The sequence below is a fragment of the Podarcis pityusensis genome (genome assembly GCF_964106645.2).
Source record: "Podarcis pityusensis genome assembly, chromosome: 5".
Taxonomy (NCBI): Eukaryota; Metazoa; Chordata; class Lepidosauria; order Squamata; family Lacertidae; genus Podarcis; species Podarcis pityusensis.
The window spans coordinates 41,289,915-41,311,485 of record NC_138032.1 but is presented as its reverse complement, the minus strand read 5'-3'; the positions used below and the strand labels follow the sequence as shown (position 1 = coordinate 41,311,485).

At 40.4% G+C, this 21,571-nt stretch overlaps 1 protein-coding gene across 4 annotated transcripts; it reads right to left on the bottom strand.

The window, feature by feature from the left end:
- Positions 1-2,854: 2,854 nt before the first annotated feature.
- LOC308478615 (claudin-15-like) lies at positions 2,855-21,555 on the bottom strand. 4 transcript variants are annotated; one of them, XM_081008466.1, is made up of 6 exons: positions 19,666-21,555; positions 18,572-18,909; positions 5,832-5,996; positions 4,998-5,079; positions 4,332-4,433; positions 2,855-3,808 (listed from the first exon to the last, which is right to left on the bottom strand). In XM_081008466.1, the coding sequence occupies exons 2-6, from the start codon at positions 18,789-18,791 to the stop codon at positions 3,715-3,717; spliced, it is 663 nt and encodes a 220-aa protein (XP_080864592.1). In that variant the 5' UTR covers positions 18,792-18,909; positions 19,666-21,555; the 3' UTR covers positions 2,855-3,714. The 4 variants fall into 4 exon arrangements, with proteins under 4 accessions (XP_080864592.1, XP_080864594.1, XP_080864593.1 ...); XM_081008468.1 differs by having other exon boundaries at positions 18,572-18,906; XM_081008467.1 differs by having other exon boundaries at positions 18,572-18,847.
- Between the last annotated feature and the right edge of the window lie 16 nt (positions 21,556-21,571).

Genomic DNA, 21,571 nt, shown 5'->3' with positions numbered 1-21,571 from the left:
CTTTCTGAGTTCCAAAACTTCCCTCTTCCCTTAGCATAGAAAAATACCGCATGTTTGGTAAGTTAAAAATGATTTACTTACAAACTATCCGATGGTCAGGTTCCTGCACTTCAGAAAAAGTTGCACAGGCAATAAAACTTGGCTTAGTTAAAGTGGTAAAGTTCCTAAATTATTGGTATAGGAACTCAAGAGTAGAGTGGCCATGTGGTCTGAGCTGCAGAAACCAACTTAGACCTCCTCACACATTGAGCTTCTCAGGAAGACTGGTTGAACAATAGGCTTGATTATCTAGTCCAGGGGTCAGCAACCCGCGGCTCCTGAGCCGCATGTGGCTCTTTTACACCTTTGCCGCGGCTCCGGGGCGGATACTAGCGAGGGGAGGAGGCGCATTATGCGCCCCGACACTCCCCACTGTGGCGGGCGCTGTGCTGGCTGTGACGTCACATGGGGGCGGTGCGTGCGTTAGTCACGCACCGTCCCTACGTCACCTTCCCGCCCGCCCGCTACATTGTAAGGGCATGTACGCTGGTCACTGTATTGAAAGGGGGCATGTACGCTGGTCACTGTTTTGAAGGGGAGTGAAGAACACACACACACAAAAAGGTAACGTTAATTTAACGTTTATTTCTATGAGGAGGAGTAATTCTGAGGGGTCAAACAAAGAAATAATAAAAAAGTGACAAAAAAGTTATTTTTATAATGACGAGTTTTGCGGCTCCCAGTTTTTTTTTCTTCGGAAACGGGTCCAAGTGGCTCTTTTTGTCTTAAAGGTTGCAGACCCCTGACCTAATCCCTCTCAAGCTGAGGGGAAGTGACCTCCTAAGCCTGTCAGGGCAGCTTACTCTACGGTATTAACCCCTTAGAGTTAAGCATGGTTAGGTGAGGCTGGTTATCCCACAAGAATTTTGTGGGAGAGATTCAAGTGTGTGCAGGAGCTTATGTTTGCACAATCAAAGTGGATTAAAGCTATCGGTTGTCCTACACAACATACCCACTTTTTAAAAAATGAATTTTTTGCTTTTTGGAAAACGAAGGAGAAAGCCTTTGAAAAGTGTGTGATTAACAAATGGTTGATGGTGAAACATGTAATCACCTCATAAGCAAATCATGGCAAACACCTGGCAAACAAATCAGAACAAATGATCAATAAAGACTGAGCATAGTCTAGCCTCTGTTTAACAGCAAATCAGAATGGATGCTCAAAAGTCAGGTCGTCCAGACTCGCTCTGTGCCTGATAACCATCAGCATGCTTCTCATCTGCCTAGTTCCTGAGGAGCCGTTTTTGTGGACTGCCAGAAGTCACACAGACATCCCCCAAAACATTATTCTTTGGAACTTTAGTAGTCTCTGAAGCCACAAAATAAATGTTGACAATTGAGGTCAAAATGTGGCTATGTGCCCCTCCAGATTGGAGGGCTTTTGTTTGTGATTCTTGGGTGTTGTTGGTATCCATCTTTGAAAAATGATGCACAATGTTGGCACTCTATTGCATTACTCAAGACTGAAAATTTATTTAAAATGTGTTTTGATGCAACACTGCTTCATTTGTGCTTTATTTCACCAATAGATAGGTGTTTTGAGCATGTTGCGAGTGCCTACTGGCATGACTGACAATCACCTGTATTTAAATAAAAGTTTCTACTCTCATATGAAACATACATTATAACAGCTGGCTCCATAATAAGGAAGGACAGAACAACAAATAATGGCCTTGGGCAAGATGAAAACTGTCTTTGCGAATATGTAAAATGTATCAATCTACTCTTATCTGCATTTTATGCCTGCATTTATGATTGCCTGTAGCTATTTATGTGTCTACATTAAAATCATATCAGTATTTTCTTTTTCGATTAACAGTACTCTGCTAGTGAATTGGCATATTTTTCTGAAAGTGATTATGATTGATGACTGATTATACAATACGAATAAAGTATTTAGGGTGTGGAAGTAGTAATCTTAGTTTCTTAGTGATGGCTGAATTTTTACATGCAAGGCAGCTTAATCATAGAATTGTAGAGTTGGAAGGGATCCTAAGGATCACCTAGTCCAACCCCTACAATGCAGAAATATGCAGCTGTACCATACCAGCAACCTTGGTGTTATCAGCACCATGCTCTAACCAAGCAGCTTAATAAGAGGGAGGGTTCTGTTTTGAGAAGAGAAAGGGTGAGTTCTTAACTTTCCCACCTGCTGGCTGTTTTTCAACTCCCAATCCTACTCCCATCTGCTTCAGTACACACACAAACAGCTCCCCTACCACTCTTCTTCTTCGAAAAAAGGCCAGGGCTTCTTTTAAGTGTAACATGTTGTTTATCCCTACCCTAAGCCAGGAACTGCATACCTTTTGGGGTCAGTGGGCACACTGGGTTTTATAAGAAATTGTAATGGGTGCCAGTGACTGGTGGGTGGGCAGTGGTGGTGGTAAGGCATAACACACAATAGCTGCCACATCTAAACGAGCAGCAGAAGATATAGGCTCCTAAAATGGTCCCCGTCCATGGAAAAGTGGATGGCCCTACATCAGCCTCTGCTACACTCACAGAGCAGCTTTTTGTATCTCTCCTGTTCAGAACAGAAGGGAGGGTGTCTAATCCTGGCCTACAATGGAATGTGGGCATATTTAAGGAGTGTTTGTTCAGCGTAGGGGAGACTGAGCCTGTGCAAACAGAAACTGAGGAAGAAGAGCAAACAAGTCTCTCATTTATTGAGGATATTTACTCGAGACCTACTTACTCGAGATCGTTTGGTGGGGTGGTCACGCAACCAGCACACTGGCTATCTCTGCCTAAGTTCATGGAAATGTGGGCCCCGATGTCTAACGGTGGGTAAAATAACACACAAGAGAAGCAAAACTTTGTTATAAAGAAGCACAAACTCTAGGTTTATTGAATATACACAAACAGTAAAGATGTTAGCACTCGGTAGAACATACATTCATAAGCAGCAGGTCAAAACATGTAACAAAGGTTCTGCACAAAAAGTCTCTTTAACAGTAGCTCTGGCCAATGAGAGCTCTGTGATGCAATGCCTAAGTGAGGTGAATGAGAATGTTTCCCCTTCGAATCTTGCCTCCATCACAACCTTGGTAGGAGGCCTTAAGCAAATTTCCCTCTCTCTTCCTCAGCCCCTTCCTCCATCTGCAGTGTGGGGATTATCCTGATCAACCATGCAGAACTGTTGTAATGGTTACAGAGATAATATGTGTGTGAAGCACTCTGGACACTCTAAAGCACTATGCAAATACTGTGGTACCAATATTATTAAGGTCCATGATAACTTGTCAGAATCAGTTCATTCCTCATATAGTGTTTGCATATTGTGTGGTTAAATACTGAATCCTTCAGAGAGAGATAAGACGTTTTATTCCTGAAATGATCCTAAGTTTACAGTGTTCCCTAGTACAATGAGACAACATTATGACAAACTAAATAAATGTAGATAAACTAGATAAAACTAGATAAAAAACACCTCCTGGGTGTTATTTTTTTGTTTTTGTTTTGGGGGGTGGGGTGGGAATATGCTAACATGTTACATATTATTTTTCTTTACTAGGCTAGTCCTCATACACCCAAATGACACTGTAGCTTAAACTATTACCAGAAGGAAATTCTACATATATGTAAAATGTCTGTTGAAAGTGGAATATGGAAATGGGAATGGAGGGCTTAGATGTTATACAGTAATGAGTTAGAACATATGAAACATTTTAAAATCTAAACGTAGTCTTTGGCAGATGTGACTGTCTCGGACTGTTTGATGTAAATACGTGCATCCTTGCCTTGCCGGGTAGCAGCATACTTGTAGTCTCTGTAATTAAAAAGAGGTGTCAATGTGCTGCTGCTCTCTCATTCTTTCATTCTCTCTATTTTTGAGAAATTTAACTGAGTCAGGCATGTCAAAGTGCAAGTAGATAAACAGGTACCACTCTGGCGGGAAGGTAAACGCCGTTTCCGTGTGCTGCTCTGGTTCGCCAGCAGAGGCTTAGTCATGCTGGCCACATGACCCGGAAGCTGTGCGCCGGCTCCCTCGGCCAATAAAGCGAAATGAGCGCCACAACCCCAGAGTTGGGCAAGACTGGACCTAATGGTCAGGGGTCCGTTTACCTTTACTAGAGGTTACAATCCAATCCTATTCATGTTTGCTCAGATGAAAGTCCCATCATTTTCAGTATTATTTCAGGCATTTCATTGCATATGTTATATATTTTCAAAATGCTTAGAAAGCAATATAAACACTTGGGGTTTGTTACCAGACAAAACAGACAGCTCAGTGAAATCTTTAACAATCTCATTGATACTTTTTACTCTTGTAATAGCAATTGGTCAACTACCTGTGTTTTTCTTTGCATGCTGAACATGTCAGGAAGATCCCACCAAGTATAGAAAGGAGGGAACCAGCCCAGCCTAAGTACAGTGCATATCCCAGCTCATATCTGGAAAAAAAATGATTTCGTAGAAGCATCATTACAATCAAATCAGATACATTTTGCCATATTTTTCTAATGTAGTGGCTGCCAGTGGGAAAAACATCGAGTATAGGAGGAGAAAGCTAGGTGATATGACCAGCCGCTCTCCAGGTTATTTCTGTAGAAGGCAGGAAAATGGGTTTTGTCTCAAATAGATGATCTGCAAACACTGAGGTGGGTCAAAGCAGGGCTTTCACCTACAGTAATCCTTTAAACCCCTCCCCCCGCAACCTATCTTCTTTTATGGTTGTCAGAGACATTAATTCCTCTGTCCTTTGGTCACATTTCAGCATGACCAACAGACTGAAATCAGGAACTAGGCCAACAGGAAGCAGCAGAATGTTACTGAAGCATGCATTCAAAGTATTCTTATGAATCTCATCATTTTTTGTTAAGAAACGTACAATGCAAAAAAGATTCAAGCCAAATATTAGTTTCATGTGAGTTTTAACAATGCCTAAAGCCATTTACATATTGCAGTTACTGAACTGAGTTTTTTTTAAACAACAACATGCAAGTCTGTAAACTTACTTGGTTCCACCATAAAATGAATCAAAAAACTGAGCTGTGATCCTTTCTGCATACCAAGAAATAGCAACCATTGATGAGAGACCTAGGGAAACAATACAGATCCATTTTAATGGAGCGAACTAACGAATTCCACAGCCTTGCCTTACAGAAATAACATGTACGTAAATATAATAAAGTCATCAGCTGATTAATGAAATCCTACTCAGCCTCATGAGTTTCAGCTGAATACTCAATTCAGCTGAGTTGGTTAATTTGCTCAGGGCTGCTGGATGGATGTGTTTCTGCATCATTGTATTGTGTTGAATTGAGTGCCTCCCCTTTCCTATTATTCCACTGCTTCTCAAAAAATTTTCTCTGGGCCACATATAAAAATTTGCATGCACCACATAGATTTTTTTAATCAAAAAGAAATACATTGGAAAACAAAAAGAAACAACAACTAGCAGTGCTTGATTTATAACACAAAACACAACTACTTTATAATATGATCACGGGGCATCCAGAAAGCATAAAATGATGCAGCTGCATAAGAACATTAATCATTCCCAAAATAGAATTATAAACACATCTTCTCTAGCACTCTGTTCTAATGGCGATTATGAATCACTAGTAGGGTTGTCCTCAATATCTCTCATTTTGAAAAGATATCAATTCATATTCTTCAAATAAAAAAAAATATTTTGATACTATACTATATTGAAATGTTGAAATGTTTCTTTGATTGCCCTTGAATCCTCCTGCCACACCAGCATGGTGCACAACATCCTTTGAGAGCCACTGTATTATTACATTAGCTTTATTTATTTTTTGGTGCACGGTCTACCGATATCTCACCTGCTAAAATGAAGACCATTCCCCCTAGCATGGCAATTCTTGATTTTGCATTTTCACTGTTGGATCCAAGCTGAGTGCACTTCAAACCAAGCAATGTCAGCAGAGTCCCACACATACCCAAGATAAGTGAAGTGATCATCAGGGCCCGACATGCTTGAATATAAGCTGCAGAGGAAAGAAAATGTTGTCAAGAAAGGTATCAGTTTCGGCAAAGGACATGTCAAACAGCAATACATGCCCACTGATCCAAATGTGTGGCTGCTGGGAGCAACAATGGGCAGATGGTACATTATATATATATATATCTGGTTTAATAGAAAGCAATATCAGGAAGCCCATAGAGGCAGATGTGAGATGAACCAGCCCAAACTATGATTCCACCCTAGAGGAAATCTCTCAAGCCCTTAGACTGTCAGAAACATCTTACATTACCCACATGTATGTGAATCTGTCTTTTGGTCTGACTTCTCCTCTTAGAGTTGCCCAAATTCTCCTTCCTTTTAAGAAATACATTGAGGATATCACTGTTCCTCCCTTCTTTAGGGAGTCCTCTAGGCCTTTGAGATATTAGAAGCCATTACACCAATCCTCATGCTCATCTCATACTTGTTTGCATGCTTAGCAACCAACATAACAAAGGAAAGGAACAAAGATTGATGCTGGACAGATCTGGAAGTAAATGGTCAAGACTGAATGCAAGCATACAGAGATGAGCAACAACCAGCATAATTATTCTATATGCAAACATCTCCACCATCTGGTGGTCATTTTGCCAGTTTAATGTTTGAAGCTATTCTCTCCATCCCATATTGGGTTTGCAAAGCCATTTCTATTTATATCTTGACTCTGTGTAGCTCAGCAGCACTGACACCCCAATTACTAACTATTCATTCATTCATTTAAATTTATATACCACTTGAATGTAAAAAACCTCAAAGCAGGTTACTAAACAAATACAACACTAAAATTATTAGTAAAAACAATTAAAACATTCAGACTGGGGGCTGGTGGAGAAAAAACAAAAGCATATTTATGATGTAGTGAGAAATTCCCTAGAATACTATCCACTGGTAAGTATTGATTCATAAAGTAACTTATTAATCCACTGTACCAATGAATAGGAGTTGCAGCACATGATTAATGAATCAAGTGACAAGAACAGGTGACAAATAAATGTAAGCCACATGTTTTCTGTAGCTATTATGCAACTGAATTCTACGCTATCATCTAGCATTATCATACTCTTTAATGAGCGTCTGGTGGTTCTATAATGTAAACTTATCTATGTAGTTTGCAGGTTTCCAACAACAAAGTATATACCTAATCTGCCATGGCACTGCAGGTGAGGGTTTCCTGGGGACACCACCAGGAGGTCCATTCCACACAATGTAGGAATTGGGTCTTTAGTGTTGTGGCCCCTATCCTGTGGAATCCCCTCCACTCGAATGTTAGATAGGCATCATCTTTTGGTGCCTACTGAAGGCTTTCCTCTTTCAACAAGTCTTTCAGCAAGTTGAGGCCTCTGCATCTGTAGCAGAATTGCTTTAGATGTTTTAAGGATGTTTTTATTGTTTTGTCACTTGTTGTTTGCAACCCTGGGATGATTTACGAGGAAGAGTGGGATATAAATTTAACAGCAATAATAACAGGATAAATAGTCCATTTATGTATGGTATGAATCAGCCAAAGTTAGGAATTTTACATAAGAAGTTGTCTTTTCTCTTCATTTTAGTGTGGGAAATGGTCATACTCAATGTCTAGGATTCTGAGATAGTTAGGGTTCCTTTCCCCTCTCAAGATCAAGGTATACATTCTGTGAGATATGCTGACTGCTTAAATTTAACTTTGCTGTTGGAAAACAACATCTATATACTCTGTCACTTTTGTTTCAAGTAACCAACCAATCTTTCTTTATTCCTCATTTGTTAATTTCTTGTGAGCATAAAATCAAGGGCAGGAAACATAGTCTTAACATACAAATGTTTAAAGATCTTAAACTTTTTGGGAGTGTGCGTGGGATATATGTGGGAGGTGGGCACGCATGGAGGTTCAGACATACACACCCTAACGCTACTGCTGGTCTTTGTAGACATTTGTAGACATTGAACCAGAATTTATATACCACTTGATTCTAACAGTGTCCTCTTTTCACCTCCATTTTTCTGGTGAGGCAGTACCTCTTTTTCGGTCATTCCTAAGCAGCCACCTTACCTCCTGCCTTGCTTTTGGCAGCAAATCCAGAGGCAGTCCAAGGTATAATTGCAACCACAAAGTTTATTATGAAACAGGAGCAAAGCATAACGCTTGATGATCAGATATTTTCTTTTTAAGAATACATTTCTAGTTCTGACAGATACTTTCACTGGTTTAATAAGGACAGAAACTGTGGACTTGCTTGTTTTGGAATCCTTTTAGTTAAAAGGCTATTTTTAAGTCTCAATCTAGCTCTTCCCCTCCAGACTCAATTCACAAAGCACTTATGTGCAGTCAGAGCACAAAGAAGGAAGGAAGCAGTATTGTCCCTCTAATGGTCAGCAAAATAAAGGCTTTTTTTTTTAAAAAAAAAAAGAAAGAAACCTGGAACCTCCTTTAGAAAGCAGGGAAGTTTTGAGCAAAATATATATTTAATGGCACACCATCAAAGCAAAGCTACTTTCTTCTAAAAGTTAGAACCCAGATGCAGAGAGTAGAAGCAGAAAGAAACAAGGTCAAGGACAATTCAGTTCAATCTTCCAACTAATTGCATAATAATTGCAGCAAGAAGCATGACTAGGCTGCCCCTGTGCATACATGGATCTATGTGAGTACTTTGTAAAAAAGGTAAGGTAAAGGGACACAGGTGGTTCTGTAGTCTAAATTGCTGAGCCTCTTGGGCTTGCTGATTAGGGGTGACCTCCTGTTGCTTTGTCCCAGCTCTTGCCAACCTAGCAGTTCGAAAGCATACCAGTGTGAGTAGATAAATAGGTACTGCTGCGACGGGAAGGTAAATGGTGTTTCTGTGCGCTATGGCTTCTGTCATGGTGTACCAGAAGCGGTTTAGTCATGCTGGCCACATGACCTGGAAAGCTGCCTGTGGAAAAATGCTGGCTCCCTTGGCTTGAAAGCGGAAATAAGCATCGCACCCCATCGTCAAATTCAACTGGACTTAACAGTCCAGGGATCCTTTATCTTTTTAACCTTTACTTAAAGATACAAAGATACAAAGCCCCTCGCTAATGGCTTGCGTCCCATGACTTGAGGCACATTATTTTGCTGAGCAACCAAACCAGTCCACTTTCTCACTGCAGCTTCTGTGCCATAATCCATATGGTCCCAGGGGGGACTGCAGTGGGGAGCAGGGATTGGTAAAAAACAGGCACGCTGAGCATGCACAGTGCAAAGCCGCCACTGGATACAACCAAACAAAACTTCACAGTTTCGATGGCTGGTTGCCTGGACATCATACTTATTTCCCACAAGCATCAAGGAAGTAGCTATTTAGATGCCCAAATTCAGTTAGACCTGCAGGGGGCTACCATAGGGACCAGTGTGCCCACCAGTACCCTCTATGGCAGGGGTTGTCAACCTGGTCCCTACTGCCCACTAGCGGGTGTTTCAGGATTCTAGGTGGGCGGTAGGGGGTTCTATGGCACAAGCTGAATCCTCCTTCCATCGAGCACTGGTGGGCGGTAAGGAAATTTTAACATCAAGAAAGATGCATTAGTGGGCAGTAAGTATAAAAAGGTTGACTACCCCTGCTCTATGGTATGCATGAAAAGGCTCAGTAAATATTCCCTTAAAAATCCACAATGCACAAGGAACTGCTTGCTCTTCCTGCTCAGTTCCTGTTTGCATTGGCTCACCCTCCCCTACACTGAACACATCCCCATAAACATGTTCACATTTCATTGGATGCCTGGATCAGATATCCTCTCTCCTTTCTGTTCTGAAGAGAGAAGAGATGCAAAGAGCTTCTCTCTGAGAGAAAGCATGGCAATGGCTAATATAGGTGCCTGTCTTTCCATTAATGCAGGGGAAATGCCAACATCATTTTGTAGCCCTGCCTCTTTTCACTCTGAGACATAATGGTCATTTTATCTTACGCCACTCCCCACAGCAACCATTTTGTGAGTGGCACCAACAGCCCTTTCTCAACAATCCAAATGTGCCAACTGACTCAATATGTTTAGTGACCCCACACATGGCAGGAGGGGGAGGAATCCAACATGCTACATCCTGGTCACACTGCTGAAACCACTAGTTGACATGCTTGCGTGGTTGGGTTAGCTCTGGGTGGGCTTGCTTGCCCAACTCCTTATGTAACGTAGGATGCCACATGACCTGTTGCTATGTTGGTGCAAAGCAAATGGTCTCCCATACTATCACAACTATATATATCAGTAAGAACAGGCTGCTACTATGTTCAGTACAGAGATTTGATTGCCCCTCTTATCAGATAGCTGAGTAATATAATAAGCAAGGCAGCAAATGTGTCAGCAGCTACTTGCGTGTAAAGAGTCAACTATGTAATCTCCAAAGCTAGGTAGCTCTCCATTCCTTAATGAAGTGCAAACACTATAAGTTTCTAAAAATATATAAGTAGATACACAAAGAAGGTCCACAGGTCAGCGACAAAGCACCTACTTTTCACAGAGATGGTAACATCCAATTTCTGGCATCTCCAGGTAGGGTTGGGAGAGAACTCAGCCTGAAACCCTGAAGAGCATCCATAGAAATGTGTGCCAGTCTAAACTTTTCCTATGATTTATTGCTGTAGATCAGAGGTTCCCAAACCTATTTGGCCTACCACCCCCTTTAAAAAATGATAATTACTCAGCACCCCCTGGGAATCTACTTTCTTTAAGCAAATAAACAGAAAGGTGCAGTGACAATTTTGTATTCTTTTATATATCTACATTTATGCCTACAACTTCTTGAAAAATAAGTTAACAAGCAGCTGAATCCCATGCATGTTCACTTGAAGTAACAGTCCACTACGCTCCAACGGCATCCCACAGCCCACCTTCCATTGGCTGAATGGGCAGGCAAGCTGCGATCCACTTCCTGGGCCAAGCCGAGGAAAACCCTTCGCCTCCAGCACAACCACCGGATCCAGGGGAGGCATTGTCACTATCCCACAATGCCACTCAACCTGGCGGTAAGCGCCATTACACAGCAGGTGAAACATGTATGAAGGGTTTTTCAAAATTTTCTTCTCTTCTTTATGCTTCCACCACCCCCTTATTTTTATCTCATGCTCCTCAATTGACCCAGGGCTACTACCACATCCCTGGATCGTTCCAGCACCCCAAAGCATTTCCCAAACACTGCTGTAGATCATAGCATCAGTGAAGTTGGCATAAATTGAAATTATGACCTGTTTTAACCCTGGAACTTCTTATCTTATCTGAAACCTGAAAAGCATGAATAAATATCCTGACCTCTTAATATATAAAGATCAAAAAAATAATAATCCTGTGTTACCAGCAAAGTTTAATTATCACCTCCTATAGGAAGGAATGGTGTTTTGTACAGACAATGGAATCTTCTTCCAAAAGTTAAGTCACAATTCAGCAAACATATAATATAACCAACTAGTTAGTCATTTCTCACTAAGGTCATGTCATCTCAACCACAAACTGGGCAAATGTATAGGAACTTGTACGAAATCAGCAATAAAGCAAAGGAATAAAGATTTATCCCTTCTCCAGAAGGTAACACTGGCTCAGATATGCCGACCCATCCTTTTAGTGTCACATGAATTTCAGCCCTGACATCTTTTCCAGTCTTTGGTTTCATGCATTTGTCTATTTTATATGTATTACTTGAGACATCCAAGCCAAGAGTTGCTTAACACCCCTATTAATGTGGATTTGTTGAAATATTTATAGCACCTACAAAGTTATTCAGTTTTGTTTATGAGAATATAAGAACCCAGACCATCTGGCTGCAGGATAATGCTTCATGAGCTATAAAAAAAAAATCCTAAAAACAAAGGTTACACAAGCAGTGTTAGATATAATGAACTATAAATATTTTTAATCGTTTTATTTACAATAAAGTCTATTTTGGCAAGTATCAGTGAGATGGCTGAGCTCGCATTTCACCAACCAAGTAGGTCAATGCAAGGTTTGATGGTTGCCTCACGTAGTCTCAGATCACTATTGAAACATAGAGTAAATATATTGTTTCTTACTTTGACACAGCAAACCTCAAATCACTATTAATAATTAGCTCATCTGTGACAGATCTGGCAATGGACAGCTTGCCACAAGGTGCTGTTGGTGCCTGCCCATCAGGTGTGAAGTACAGTAGTCTTTCAGACAACTTCCTGTATGAGCACCATGTAGCCAGCTGTCACCAGATCTACTGGCAGTTGCCAAAAAGCGATTCCCGAGTGTTAAAATGTTAACACTCAAGCCTTTCTGACATTCAGCTGCAATACAGCAACACGGCACCAAAATAAGAGAGTTATAAGATATATTCATTATACCAGGGAAAGATTTCAAGCAATCAATTATTTTGGATTTACTGATACAGCCTGTATATCATTTGCACAGGATTTGTGACCTACTTGCAAGTCGTGGCCCACAGGTTGAGAAACACTGGACAAGAAGGTCAGAAACTGTAAAATGAGGGCAGTCATAACTCTGGCATGGTCTGCTCAAACAATCTATAAAACACTGTTATGAGTTTGACTGTCTTTATTACTGTGACTGGGTCCCCATCACTATGGTTTTGCCTGACAAATCAAAATATGGCTTGGACCTAACAAAAAGACAGTGGTGTTCCTTGATGACTGGGGATACTATTGCCCTGGAATGTCTCTCCCACCCTTCAGCTAGTGGGAAGAACAGAGAAATAGACTGGAGCAAGTAAGCATTTGCAAAGAAGGGCACTTTCAGACGGTACACAGAACAAATGTGTGCAGGTGGGAAATTGGTTACAAGTTCCACTCTCAACCACATCACATACATATTTATGTTTATGAGGTTATACTGTCTCTAAGGGGCTATAGAAAGTGAGAGATTTTAGCCAGAGGTAGCTGAACTAGAAGTAGCCCAGAAGGCTGTGAAGATCCATGCTGTTCATTTGGGGAATCTGATGCAGGCTCAGCAGTTGTTCTACTTCCTGTAAGAAGCTACCATATTTTTCTGTGTATAAGACCCCCCCCCCATGTATAAGACACCCCCTATTTTTTGAGACTCCTGATTAAGAAAACACCCCTCAGCACTACCTGTGTATAAGATGAGCCCCAATTTTAAACCTAATTTTTTGGTAAAAAAACCCCTACTCTTACACATGGAAAAATACGGTATTTGTTTCTAATATGCTTTGCTTATACATTGTAAATCTCCAGTCCTCTCTTATCCAAAGGGAATTAATCCTTGTAGCATTGCCTCTGCAGAATACTCATGGAAGCCAGAAGTACATTATTTGAAAATGCAGAAAAGCAAGCCTATATATTTTCAGGTCAATGCAGATTTTGTTGAGTGTATGCAAAGCAAAATGCAAATTTTCAAATGTAATGTTACAAAATAAATTTTAACAAAGCCTGATCATAACCCAACACATCAGTGGTGACGAACAAATCCCCCTAAATAACAGGCACACCACTGTGTACAGATATTTTTTTAATAGCTTATTTAAAGCTCAGTTGCTTCTCTACAATACATTGCCCCATTGCCAATGCCAATAATACCTTCTCTATAGATAAATAACCGGCCATCACAAACCTTTATCTGTTTTTAATAACAGCCAAAAAATGTTATTTTGTTTAAAGCTCTGTGAAGACTATGTGTTACCTTCAGTAAGGGAATGCACTGACACACACTTTACTTTCAGTGTGTTCTGATTCATCACCTTTCAGAGCAGGTGGAGAGAGAATCTTGTCCTCCACATATCGACATGCCAAGAAACTTCAAAAATCCTTCACTTTTGGAGCTCAAACAAGCAGTCTGTTATAATCTGACAAGCTCTTTGAGGGAAATGCCTCATTGATGTTATTTTCAGTCAAAATTCACTATTTATACTTTCCATGCACCCACCCAATGAATTATTTCAACTGATAAAGACGTGGACATGTACATCAAATAAAGACATACCAGGAAGTGCCAAAAGTGTATCAAATGCTCTGCAGTTGGAGATTCCAATACTATCTTCCGCACAGCTGTGCCACAGGTTTTCATACAGGCTTGAGCTTGTAATCACACTCCCATGTACGGTGGAGACTTTCCAGTAACTGTTTTTTAAAGTTGCTCCAATCACTACCCAGCCACCCAAGGTGAGTACAAAACCAGTGAGTTCCAAAACAGCAGACATAGTTGAAACTTCTAACAGATATATTATCTATTTTGTATTAAGATGAAATATAAGAAGTATCTCCCCATTAAAGGCCACTTGCTGTCTTAGCTAGTTTCCTCCAAAATGAAGCTACCTTTGATCTTTGTTCCGTCAACTAAATGATAAGATTTGTAGCACATTGCTTTTAATAATTGGAGGCGTGGTTTAAGAAAAAAGTGCTAATTGCACTGGATTTGCAAAAGGACAAATGCTATTGATCAGTTTTTCTGATAAAATTTACGGCATGGGTATTTTTTCACATCTGCATAGCTATCTAATGCTTCAGGTAATTGAAACAATCGCCTCAGAGTGCCTTCTCCTGCTTCATGGAGCCCACTTGCCTGCCTGGTATACTCCAGAGTTCACAGCAATGAAACAAGCTAAGAGACAGTTTGAACATGAGTGGAGAGAAACTCACGTCAAATGCCATCAAACACTGCTGAGGGTTCATCATCAAGCCTACTTAGTGGCAGTGAAGACAGCAAAGAAGGTATACTTGGTAGCCTCCGTTGCAATCCTCATTATGCCGTTCACTACTGTGGGTGCTTTTACAGTCTAGCCCAAAAGGGGTAGCAGAACTGATAGTAGCTTGCTGTGACTTGTTTGCAAAGCATTTTATAGCTAAAATAGCTTGCATTCACTGGGACCTTGACTCTGCTGTTTCAACAGATGGCTCTCAAAGGGTGTCCAGAGCACTGCCTAGTCCTGTTGGATGAGTTTCAGTTGGTAAGGCTGAATATCTGAATATCTTTAGGGGTTGCATCAGGATTGGCTTCTCTGTGCTCATCTAACGGCTTGCATGAATCACCAATGTTCACTTCAGATAGCACAGCAGCAGCAGTTGGATCAGTCACAGTGACTGCTTGCATTCTAGATCCTTGGCCTTCTTGGCTGATAAAAACTAGACAGTTGGTTGGATCAGGAAGGTTATCAATGCCTCCTTATAAGAGAGGGTGGTCCCTGCTTGCTTGAAGAAGGCAGTGGTAAGAGCACTCCTTAAGAAACTCTCCCTGGATCTGGAAAATCTAAACAATTACTGGCCAGTTGCCAATCTCCCCTTTTTGGGAGAGGTTCTTGAGTGAGAGGTCATGGACCAGATCCAGGCACTCTTGGAAGACATTGATTTTCTAGATCCATTTCAATTGGGGCTTAGGTTCAGTTTTGGCACAGAAACTGCTTAGGTTGCCCTTTATGATACCCATGTCAGCAGAGGCTGATTTAGAGGAGCATGACCAGTTCACTCGCACTGGGTAAGGTGCTTAGGGGGGACCGCAACAATTCTTTAGAATGGAACACGATAGGCGGGGGAGATTTTTTCCTTGGATAGGGGGCTGCTGAAATTTCAGACCCCAAGATTTTCTACTCTGAGTGGTTTACAAAGCCATTAAAAATACTAAGTATAAATCCAATTTTGCACAACAAAACTAATTTTAAAATCAACCAAATTCATCTCAAACCAGCATATAGAGGGAATAGGAATACAGAAGGGTCTTTACCCGGTACCTAAACACCATAATGTAGGCACTTTGAGTTAGTATGTGTAGGAAAGGGCAATACTTCAAGTAGTCTGGCCCACAAGCCATTTAGGGCACTAAAGATTCAAAGGAGCACTTTGAAATGAACCTGGAAGCAGACTGAGAGTCAGTTCACAGGTGTATGTCAGCACACTGGTGTGATGTGATTATATTTACCACTCCCCATCAATACCTCCAGCCACCTTATTTTGGAACAAATGACGTTTCCAGACCATTTTCAAAGGGAGTGCCACATATAATGCAATGAAATAATCCAATAGGGAGGTTATCAAATCATTTACAACTGTAGTAAGGTGATCTCTCCCCAAATGGGTCATAGCTGGTTAGGTTAGCTTAAGCTGATCAAAGCTGGTCTAAGTCACCAAGGCCAGCTGAGTCTCAAGAAGCAATGCTAGACCTCCCTCCCTACCACAAACTATAAGCCAGTTTCTTTTAGCAAGACTGCAACTCCATCTAAAGCACCACCAGGAACTGGTGAATTCAGAACACTCTGTCTCCGATTCTTCCCATCATCAGGTCTAGCTCCACCACTACCAGTACAGAGACCCCAAAAGTTCACCCGTGAACAAGCATGTTCCTCAACAGAAAAGGTTGCCCACAATGTGCTATAGGAATGGCTTTGTTGTTGTTCAGTCATTTAGTTGTGTCTGACTCTTCGTTACCCCATGGACCAGAGGACACCAGGCACTCATGTCTTCCACTGCCTCCCGCAGTTTGGTCAAGTTGTAAGGTCTGGCTTACTAGCACAGTAATCTAAGGTTACTTACCAATCTGTAGTGCAAATAAATAGTTTTTCTCAATACAGAATTGTGCATGCTCATCCTCAATAAGCTTTTAATCTAGATTGATTTTTGATCCCACTGTTCACAAGCATGGGTGTAGTTACCTGGTGCACATTTGAAAACCCTTCCCTTGTTTAGGTTATCATAGAACTGTACAGTTGGAATGGATCCCGAGGATCAACTAGTCCAACCCCTGCAATGTAGGAATCAAATGGGGATGTATCCACACACACACACACACACCCTTGCCTATGCCCCAGATGAAGGTGGAAATGGTAACTGCTATCTTGTTATATGCCCACCCACATCACTGGGCAGGTGTAGATATACCCCCGTTTCTGGGACTGCCTCTATCCGTTTTCAAATGAGCACAATAGGGGATAATGCAGAATCAATATGCATGGAGATTTTCTTTTTAGAATAAAAGTGGCCCATAAAGAAGCACTTTCCAGAAACATTTAATAGATACTAAGTCTAAATTGTGTTTGGACTATGTAGAAAAACAAGATCTGAGTGAGCATTGTCTCCAATACTTGTTTCCAGAATGTTTAATTTGCAAGTCTTAATGATTTACTGATAAGGAAATTGATTCCTTGTTAATGCATCTTCGTCAGGGCAAAATAAAAGCCCGACACCACATGATTTTTATGTTTATTTAACACAGCACAAGGATCAGAGCAGGAGACAAAGTCTCAAAGATTAAGGCATAATTAGAAAGTACTTAAGATACAAATAATGACCTACTCAAATGGTTAATTTATTTATTTTTAATGATCCCTGGATAAACTAAGAGTTAAGATGATATTTAAGTATATGGTGTCAAGTTCCATGGGAAAATAGTGAAAATGAATGTGTCTAGATAAACTATCAGCAACTACACTAATGGTAGCTTTCTTGTGTAAACACTCAGCTATTTATACCACATCCAGAAAAATCAACTACCAACGTGCTACACGTTTATCAGATTTTGTAGAATTAAACAGCAATTAAATACCTCTCAATGAAGTTTAATACAGGAGAAGTGACAGTAACATGTAAGCACTGCATAATGCAAGGGTGGCTAATCTGTGGCCCTCCAGATGTAATTGGACTTCAACTCCCACAAGCACCAGCCAGCATGGCCAAATAGTAGGTTATGATGGGAGTCAAATAATGTCTGGAGAGCCACCCACCTGTCAAAATGGCCTGTGGAGTAAGGGCTCAGGAAACAGCCCACCAGCCAAACTCTGTTCCCCACCCTAATTTACATGCTTGTGCAACACTAGACAAAAGGTACATCTTCACTCATGTCTGAGATTTAACTTCTAGAACAGAGCTTCCCAAATGTTTCCCACCATGGACCACTTGAAAATTGCTAAACATCTTCACAGACCTGCCTGCTGCAACAATTACAGTGTGATGTGTTAGATGTTGTATGATTTTTAATTGTAAGTTTCATTTTTTATTCCTTATATCTTTTTGTATTACAAATTGAATTCTAGAAAAAAATCAATTATGAATATTTAATACGATGGATGCGCTACCGCCCATCTTTAGCCACAGATCTTCATACACATACCATGGACGACATGAAAGAAGCTTGTGGACTACTGGTGGCCCACAGACCATAGTTTGGCAACCTCTGTTCTAGAGACATTAGGGAGGGAGCTGAACCTGGATAATGACTGCTCTAGTATTTCACACCCAATATGTTAACAAAATGTTGCCCAACAGGCAAAAACAGAGATCAAATAGTGGCAGTGATTACCTAGGACATATCCTTTGTAAATGTGCATTTTTAAATATTGAAAGGGAGCAGCCACTGACTATGTACACCAGAGCTCCTTCCTTTGCATTAACACTCCTGGAGTGGGACAAATGCATGTAAACTGTACTATTTGTATACAGTACTTCTAAAAATACAAATGTTTTCAGTGACAGATTTAGATTATTGTTGACACAACATTTGATCACAGAATATATATGAAAGTTTGTTTCTACAAGCTTGCATTAAAGTTCTTTCCTATGTATCTATAAACACACAATGTCAGATGTTCGCATAAGTGGCGCACAAATTCAGACTAAGAATCCAGCATTTTATGTATGAAAAGTGTTAACTTACTTTCCAAACTGAGCAAGGAAAAGAATTTCTTGCACTGAACTGAGCCCAGAGAAGTAGCTACACAGTGCATCCAGAGACCTTCATAAATCCAGCTTGCAGTAATAAGCGTTGCAGGTGGACTAGAAAATTTCCAGCAGTTGGACACACTGGCAACCAGTAAAAGGATGAGACCCAGAAAAGCCAGAAGCAGTGCAGAGATTTGAAAAGCTGACGACGCCATCCTTCAATGACAAGTGAATTTTCAAAGATTCACTCTCAAATTGTGATGTCAAAATCCTATTTTAAAAGTTGATAAGAGACCATGTAATAGCACACTCGTTATATGAGGAATATTTCTGCTGAGAAGAAAACAAAACTGTTAGCTTCTGTTCTAATACAGAATATTCTTTGCATGCTAGGTTAAAAGTTATTATCCGATATACAGCATGGATTCATTTTTAATGCATTTATAGTGGATTTACAGTACTGCTGGCAGAACAGCAGTCAATATTTTGAGATATAGCATATAGAGCAGTATTTCTGATATAAGAACAAAATGCAGAATAATAATAAGAAAAATAAATAAATTTTTATTTATATCCCACTCTCCCCAGCCGAAGCTGAGCTCAGGGCGGCTAACAACAATAAAATAAGACAACATTTCAAAATCATTTCATTAAAAAATTACTTCAAAAGTAATTTGAAGAAAAGATGGGAGCTTCAAATACATTTGAGGTGCACATAGCATTGCATGCAGAATAGTAGTTAGAATCAGAACTATTGGGAAACATGGTAAATAGGACAGTATTTCTGGCATAGGAATTCACTGTTATCTATAATAATAATAATTTCCATTTCAATATTTGTTTCTTTGAAAAAATAGAGGTGGGTTATGTTTGAGCAGGAAGGAAGAAGTGAGGATTGGGGAAGTAATGTGGCTATATGTTGTTTGCTTCATAAAGAATTATCAGCAAACCATTAATGAACAATTAATTTGCAACTTCCAAATTTATTTTAAAGCCAATTAACTGAATTAACACATTTAAATAATTTTACTGGATTTACTGAAGTGTATAATGTAGATTCAATGTCCTGTATAATATATATGTACTTACTTTTAGGTATCTGTGTTCTGGATTTTCCCCTTTGAAGTTTTTCCAGAGACACGACAGCAGCTTGTGAGGGCCAGTTTTGCCAAACTGAGAGTGAACGTTTTGTAACACTTTAGGACCTTTCCCCCCTGTTCTAAAAATCAATGCCTCCAGCCAGTTCATTGACTTCACGATTGCGCAAGACGTATAGCTGATCCAATGAACTATGTTATTCAAAATGGATCCTGTTCCAGCAGGGGCGAATCGAGGTTTTATTTCACCCATGTCAAAGACCCAGTTTGCCCCATGTGTATTTGCATACACACACACAGGCTGGAAACCTCACTGATGTCCATCTGGAGGCTTCACCCGGGGCAAACCCCCCCGGCTAGCTTCCCTGTAGCTAAAGGGTTCTTACAGAACCTGAATAAAATCACCTATTAGTATTCCTCTAGTGTCTGACCCCATATTAACTTCCAACGTTCTTTACGTTTAAAGAGAGAAGCCATGTGGTGTTCACTAAACATTGAGGACTACAACTCCCATATTCTCTATCTATTGGCTATGCTGACTGGGGCTGATGGGAGAGGTAGTCTCAGATATTTGGATTGTGCCATGTTGGCTGTCCCTGTTCTAATGTTTTCCAAAATAAACTCATGATTTTATCTCAGGGAAATGATGCTGTGAAAAATGAGATTATTCCAATCTGCAAAAACAACATCCAAACTTCAAGTATTTTCAAAATAATCCTCCATATAGCAACAACCATAACACAACTTTTAGAGGATTCTGAACACTTTATATACTCTAATCTGACTCAACAAGTTTGTAAAACAGGCCAGTGTGTTAGCTCCATTTTGAGAGTAGCTAAAACAGAAGGCCAAATTAGGCATTAGCTTGACAAACATATTGTTCCAGCTCCATTTTTGCTAAGATTATGGGGAATGTAAAGTAGGAAGGAATGATGGGAGGAAGATGTGCCTTTATTTGTTCAGTGATTCTGGGTCCACTGCAAACGTCCTGAGGCATGGACTCACTTAAGTGTCTAGATATGGGTAGGATGCTACAAGTGCAGTACTTTTGGGTTCCAAGTCATTCACTTGGAAGCATTAGTCCTTCTGACACTTCTCTAAAGCCAAGGTTCATTCTCTCCCTTCCTGTACCAATACTATGTTTATTTTCATTCTCAATGACGGGTATCCAAAAAGAGGTCACTGTTGCCACAGAAATGCTACTAAACTACCTGCTAAATATCAGATTGTACTCCCAACTTTTTTTATGCCAAGGCTCCTGTGCTTTTAACCATTATACAAGAGCACAAATCTAGCAGCATGGAGATGTGAAATACTCTGCCAAGAGACATTCAGCAGGCACTTTCTGTCTCAACTTTTAAATGCCTGTTGAAAGTTTTTTATTTTATCAAGCTTATGTAGGCAATTAAGGGTGTAGTTTTTCCAGAATACTTAGCCAATTCCTGACTTTGACTTTTAAATACGCTTTTGTTGTAAGGTTTTAGGTAAATGAATAGCGGTTTTAAAATATTGGAAAATATTGGAAAAACTCGTGTTCCATTTTCGCCAGTTAAAGCTACTTTATACAGGCCCTGCAAAGAAAAGAAAAAACACGGTGAACATCCCCAACTGAAGAGCGGCAGGCTAATGGCTATCATTGATTTCCGTCAGCATCTTTTCCTACTTCTGCCATTTACCGCTGCTGCCCCCACAATCCATGCCTGCGCTTTCCTTTTCCTATGAGAACATATGAGTGGAAGCTTCTGCCTCGAGGAAGAAAAGGCCCTCTGGCAAGGAAGAGGCACAGCCTCGGTGCCCAGTCCAGCCTCAGCGCCTTGGATAAAATGGGGACTTAATCCGGTCAGCACCAATTGCTTCAAAATGGCGACAGAAAACCCGAAAGGGTCCCCACCCCCCGC